Here is a 6350-nt window from a genome sequence, read left to right as displayed (position 1 = left end):
ATAAAGATAGATAATCATTGTAACATCAGAATACTAACAACATAAAGATAGATAATCATCTAATATTAAAGAGTTACGCAATTTACGACGTAGTAAATATCTGTAATACATGACCACTACAATGACTTATGTAAAACTCAATTCACTAACTACCTAGGCTTTCACTAGATGTGAGACTCCCTCTTAGGTGTACTTAGGCTCCTCCTAAGTTTGATAATATTAGTGTTAACTATCTCGATTTCTGACGATGAATGATACTCCTCTCATGTTGATATTTTTCCTCAGTGAACTCCTTTCACCGATGATTCTTAGGATCTCCCCTAAGATGTTGAACTTCTCTATCGATGCTGAATTTTAGGCTCCCTTAAGAATGAGAATCCGTTCTCCAATAGCAATAACTTAGCCTCCCTCTAAGACCGTGATTATCTTTATTTTGTTGCAATCAATGGATGAAGAATTTGCCCAGCAGAACAATAAACAACAAGCAAGAACACCACGATACACACAATGGCCGTAGAATGAAAATTGGTCTTGCTTGATTAACAAAAGCGAGGACTAATGACTCCTTTCAAAAATCAATATGATACTTATTTTATAAACAAATCCAGAAAAGGAAACAACTCCTAATTTGGAGAAGATTTTCACCTAAATAAAGAAAAATATTAAGCAAAACATATATGTCAAGATATTTCCAGAATAGGAAAAGATATTATGCAGAAAAATAATATGTTGTCTAACATCGATGATAAAACTATTTTTGAGACCAATGCCTTAGAAAAATATGAAGCCAACAAATGAAATATTCAACAGAGAAGATTCATCATTCTCGAGACTCTCAACAAGACGAACAAACCAATAAAAAAAAACGAGTCATCAATAAATGAAAACATGTCTCATACAACATTCAATGAACCAAACCATCTATCAAAATATTTTGGGAGTGAATAACGTGTCAAAATGAACAAACCTCTAACAAGGAAGCCATCCTGAGAACTTTGTCGGAGATCGACTTCACCAAAATTAAGTTCATGTCCTTTTAAAGAAGAAGACGAATTGCATCACGACTATATGATTCAATAAGAAAAGAAGAGGTGATCAATATAAGGATTGCCCACATCCTATATCCTATTGTCCACATTTCCAACAAAATATCAATTGAAAAATCCAATCATGAACTCACAATCCACACTAACAATATCTCCGTTATGATCTCTTAGAACCCAACCAAAACCACCCTTAATCTTAGCTTGGAGGCAAGCTGTATCACATGACAATGGCATCACTTGTATGTGAGTGTGAAGAAGTCTAGGAGATTGAACCATCAATGCAATCAGTCGGAGGACTTGGATACGTGAATTCGTTGAAGAAATCTTGGATGGACTCCAAAAGTGATGGCATTGAGATCGCCACACCATTGAATACTTGGTTGTTCCGATACTCTCAAAGTTTCCACACCGGTACACGTGAAATTTGGCTTTTTGGAGCATTTTCTAAACAAATGGATTACCTTAAAATTAAGATAAAAATAATCTGGATCATTCAACTTTCGTAAAAGTAACTATTTAATCTAGTTGATAACAATTTAGTCTCTATATTTTTAAATTTGTAATAATTTAATCCGTTACCAACTAAAATTCAAGGACTATTTTTTTTTTTTTTTTTTTGAGAAAAGTTTAGGAACTGTTTGGTAGAGAATCTGAATTATGTTTTATGTTTTCAGATTAACTGAGTTTAGCAAATCCGTGCCTGACATACCTCAAATGCTATTTTAAAAACTGTTTTTGGATTCTGTAATATGCAAATTCTGAAAACGATAATTTTATGTTTTCATTGTATTCAGACTTTGAATATTAAATCTTAAAATGCAGAATTATATTAAATAAAGATAAAAACATTGTGTGAACTCTTAGGACCCCCAATGTAAAAAGTTAACAAAGCGTAGAATTCATGTTTTTTAGTCGAGAAGCCCACAAACTTCTTGACTAAACAAAGAGTGAAATTCACACCTTCACACTTCCCAACTCCTTGACCCAAACACTCATTTACCCAAAAGAAAAAAATACAACTTATCATACTATAAATTCAATTAATTTGTTTTAAAAAAATACAATATGTATTGTACATTATATTTTAAATGATATAATATTACAAAATAATAATTTATTGTCAACTAAATACTAGTAAATAACTGCAATTAAATTTGTGATTTATAAATAAGTTGAGTCAAATACGTTAAACTAGCATTCAATTTTTGAATATGCTATTAATCATATATTTGAAAAACAACCATACTTTTATTTAATCTCTAGTTTTCAAATTTATATTTTTAAATTTTCTATCAAACGACCATTAGGGACGGAAATATATTTTTTTTACCAAGAATAATAATAATAATAATAATGTTTTTTTTCCCATAAAAATACATAAAACACGTGCAACATGCAGACTATTACTAGTGTCCAAAAAAAGTAGCTGAGTTTCTCTTCAAATCGAAAACACAAAGGCCAAATGGGACCTAGGAAGTGGATCGATCTTCTCCGTCGATCCAGTCGCCGTGAACCTAATCCGACGGCCAATACCCCCAACCGAACGGTGGAGCTAGTTCTTCAAAAGACGCCACCGGTACCACGCGCTCTCAATTCTCTTACTCGGAAATTCCCTGTGTTTGTTCCCATTTTAAAGCCTTACCTACCCACAAAACGAGAGAATTCCATTTGAAATTGCTTGAAATTTCATTCATAGGAAGAGAGAATCATGAGTTTTGATCTTGAATCGCTCTCGGAGGCCACTTCCGGTGCGATCGGTTCGCTCGTCAGCACCACCGTCTTGTACCCACTTGACACTTGCAAGTCCAAGTACCAAGCCGAGGTTCGAGCTCATGGCCAACAGAAATACAGGTTGCCCATAATTTCGTTTTTGGTTTTATTGATCTGGGTTTGTGTGTTTCCCCTGTTATCTCGATGGATTGGGGTAACTTTCTTGTTTTGCGCTCAAATCATGATCTGGGGTATCGTCGCTACCCTGTTTTTCAAGGAATTTCTTTAGTAAACTGAGTTAGTTTCTGATGAATGTACCTAACATTATAACTGGAGCTCTGTTTCCCCCCTCTTATTCGATCTTATGATCTTTGGAAGTCTATCTGGTCATTGATCTCATGATTTCTCAGACGACGTACTTTTAGCGAATTTTAGTTGGTAAGGGTTGTTCTTTGTTTAATTGAATGATCTATAGAATTTGAGCGCTTCTGAAGTGGTTGATTGGTGAGCTTAGGAATTTAATGATAGTTTGAAAGCATTTGCGGCTGTTTCAGGTTCCTTGAAATCTAGAAAATCTCTTGTTACGTATTTTGTAGCTAATATTGTGAGTTGGATGAGATGATTTAATTAAAGTATCAATGCAAAATCGCTTGTTTGGGGTTCATGGCGTTTAGACCATTAAGGAAATGATGCTTGTTGAAGAACAAAGCAATATAGAAAACTTGTTAGTTGGTACCTCTGATTAACGCTTTTGACACAATCCAGCACATTCACTGCAATGGTTCTGCTTTTCTGCTAGAAAACTAATTAGAGGCCACAAAAATGTTGGATGTAGTTGTCGTTTTTGTGTAGCTATTGATTCCATTGGTTTTTTCTTGTGTAGATATCTTTCAGATGTGTTGTGGGAAGCAATAAAAAACAATCAAGTTCTTTCGCTGTACCAGGGACTAGGAACCAAGAATCTACAATCTTTTGTTTCTCAGTTTTTGTACTTCTATGGGTATAGCTACTTCAAAAGACTATATCTGGAAAAAACTGGGGCTAAATCAATTGGAACAAAAGCAAACCTGTTACTTGCTGCTGCTGCTGGAGCTTGCAATGCCATTTTAACTCAGGTTGATATATCTCTGTTGTGAACCTTCTGGTGAATAAAAGACAATCTTTCCATCTACGCAAGCCCTGAATTTGTGTTCTTAGAGGAAAGCATGATTTTTATTATTTATTTGTAATTAGCTTATTGCTATTATTTTAATTGCCAACTTTACACATAGTATTTTCTTTTTTAGGATCCGTGAAACGTGTTATTTTGATGTTTTAATTTCTAAAAATAATAGATCTCGACCTTTTATGTGATGTGTGTTGAAGCTGACATATCATTCTTTTGGCTACATAGAAGAGTGAGTATGAATTATGATGCTTATAACATTATTTTCACACTTACGTGAATTAAGAGATGATCAGCCAACATTTGCCTGTGATGTTTGGTATTATGGTCACTAATATTTAGAGCTTAGTCTTGTGAACCAAAATAAGGTTTTGGCTTCATATTCGTTCACATGTTGTAATTTCTCAATTCAGTGATGCAATTTTTCTAGAATGAATGGATGAAGAAATAATTCAAGAAAGCAAAGCATACTTCACTCTTTGTCCATCCACTTCTAGTTTCAGTCCATCCTGCTTGTTAAAAGATAGGTTTGCTTTTATTACGATATCGATTGCTTTTATTACGATATCGAGTGCCACATTCAGATGTGTAGTTTGATGAATGCCATCGTTATATAAAGTTTCAGGCCTCTTTGTGAAGTTTTGTATGGACAAGAACAAGTACTGATGAAATATTGAAATTTTTTTGGGATAAATGAAATATTAAATTTTAAGGTTTAACTGAAGAAACTCTTTCTTGGTTTTCTGTCATGTAGCCTTTGGATACTGCTTCCTCGAGAATGCAGACAAGCGCCTTCGGAAAATCGAAAGGGCTTTTCAAGACCCTGACAGAGGGCAGTTGGAGTGATGCATTTGATGGACTTGGAATTTCTTTGCTGCTCACTGCAAACCCTGCCATTCAGGTATTTATCCTATCCATTGCTAATTTTCAGTCATCCATTTGTCGGTACTCGGTGTGACGAAGTCATTCAACTTGCAAAGTTCTCTCCAGCCAATATATCTTCCATTCTTTTTTGTGATTGCACTCTAGGTTTGACCCATCATCTAATGATTTATTTCAGTATACAGTATTTGATCAGCTGAAGCAGAACATCCTCGAAGGAAAAAAGAATAAATCAGAACAAGGTTCACCTCCAGTAGTTCTTTCTGCTTTTACAGCTTTTGTAATAGGTGCAATTTCGAAAAGCATTGCCACCGTTTTGACATATCCTGCAATCAGGTGCATAATTTTTTCTTTCTTCACCAAAATTCTCATATCCTTGTCCTTCAAACACCGGCATGCTGAAACAATGAAGTTTTTTTTCCCCTCTGCGTACAGGTGTAAGGTGATGATCCAAGCTGCACACGACGATGATACTAAAGAAAATCGTTCAAAGGTTCGCCGAACAGTTCCAGGTGTTGTTCATTCTATTTGGAGAAAGGAAGGGATACTAGGTTTTTTCAAGGGATTGCAAGCACAGATCTTGAAGACTGTACTTAGTTCAGCTCTTCTTTTGATGATAAAAGAGAAGATTACTTCAAGTACTTGGGTTTTAATACTTGCAACCAGAAGGTATCTATTGCTTACTAGACCTAAACTTAAAAGTAGCTGAAGGTGTTCAATAAAGGCCAAAAACCTGTGAAGAAGAAGAAGCAATAACATGGGAATAAGCACCATTCCCATGGAAATAATGCAAGCTTTTTGATCTTTATCAAAATAATGATGGGTAAATTGCTAATTTGGTCCTTAAGATTTGGAGAAAGTTAAAATTTAGTCTTCATGGTTTATAATTAGAATTTAGTCTTCTTCATGGTTTAAAATTTGAATTCAGTCTCTATCGTTTGATAAAAGTTTCATAAATAGTTTTAAAAGATTATTTACAAAGAATTTATCAAACTGTAGAGACTATTTATGAGGTTGTATCAAATCATAGGGACTAAGTTATAAGTTTCTCCAAGTCATAGAGTTCAAATTTACAATTTAACTAATAATTAGCATTTTACGATGAAATGCAGAATATTTTGTTAGAGGGGATTCTGTTTAGTTAGAACATGACTGTAGCCAATGCCATAAGTCAATTAGTAGTCCATGTAAGTTAGTTTGTAATCCTACATTTCTTTCCATATAATTTGCCAATGCCATAAGTCAATTAGTAGTCCATGTAAGTTAGTTTGTAATCCTACATTTCTTTCCATATAATTTTTGGTGAAATATCTTTTTGATCCTTAAATTTTGATTATTATTTTCATTTCGTCCATTGATTTTCAAATATTACTATTTTACTCCTGAGTGTAGTTTGCATTTGATTCTCTATTTCAAGATGTTATACCACATCTTTTGAGTATTGTTTTCACATGGTTCTAGATTTCAAGATGGTGGCTCATTTTTAGTTTACGTGTTAATTTGCTATTAATTAATTTAGATAGGATTGAATTCATTTTATTTAAGTT

The 6350-nt window shown here is 33.9% G+C and overlaps 1 protein-coding gene across 1 annotated transcript; it reads left to right on the top strand.

The window, feature by feature from the left end:
• The first annotated feature begins 2455 nt into the window (after nt 1–2455).
• Nucleotides 2456–6130, top strand: LOC120078634 (peroxisomal adenine nucleotide carrier 1-like). The gene is made up of 5 exons (XM_039032922.2): nt 2456–2897; nt 3640–3871; nt 4676–4822; nt 4982–5139; nt 5239–6130. The coding sequence occupies exons 1-5, from the start codon at nt 2755–2757 to the stop codon at nt 5510–5512; spliced, it is 954 nt and encodes a 317-aa protein (XP_038888850.1). The 5' UTR covers nt 2456–2754; the 3' UTR covers nt 5513–6130.
• The last annotated feature ends 220 nt before the right edge of the window (nt 6131–6350 follow it).

This window comes from Benincasa hispida, chromosome 6 (genome assembly GCF_027475165.1).
Source record: "Benincasa hispida cultivar pf3 chromosome 6, pf3_genome.v1.1, whole genome shotgun sequence".
NCBI lineage: Eukaryota > Viridiplantae > Streptophyta > Magnoliopsida > Cucurbitales > Cucurbitaceae > Benincasa > Benincasa hispida.
The sequence above is the reverse complement of the archived record's forward strand: the minus strand, read 5'-3'. Positions and strand labels throughout refer to the sequence as shown.

Excerpts from the sequence above, each read along its gene's own strand:
- LOC120078634 (XM_039032922.2), top strand. The coding sequence starts at position 2,755 with ATGAGTTTTGATCTTGAATCGCTCTCGGAGGCCACTTCCGGTGCGATC. Across the intron at positions 3,872-4,675 it reads GCAATGCCATTTTAACTCAG|CCTTTGGATACTGCTTCCTC; the intron begins GTTGATATATCT and ends TCTGTCATGTAG. Across the intron at positions 4,823-4,981 it reads CTGCAAACCCTGCCATTCAG|TATACAGTATTTGATCAGCT; the intron begins GTATTTATCCTA and ends GATTTATTTCAG.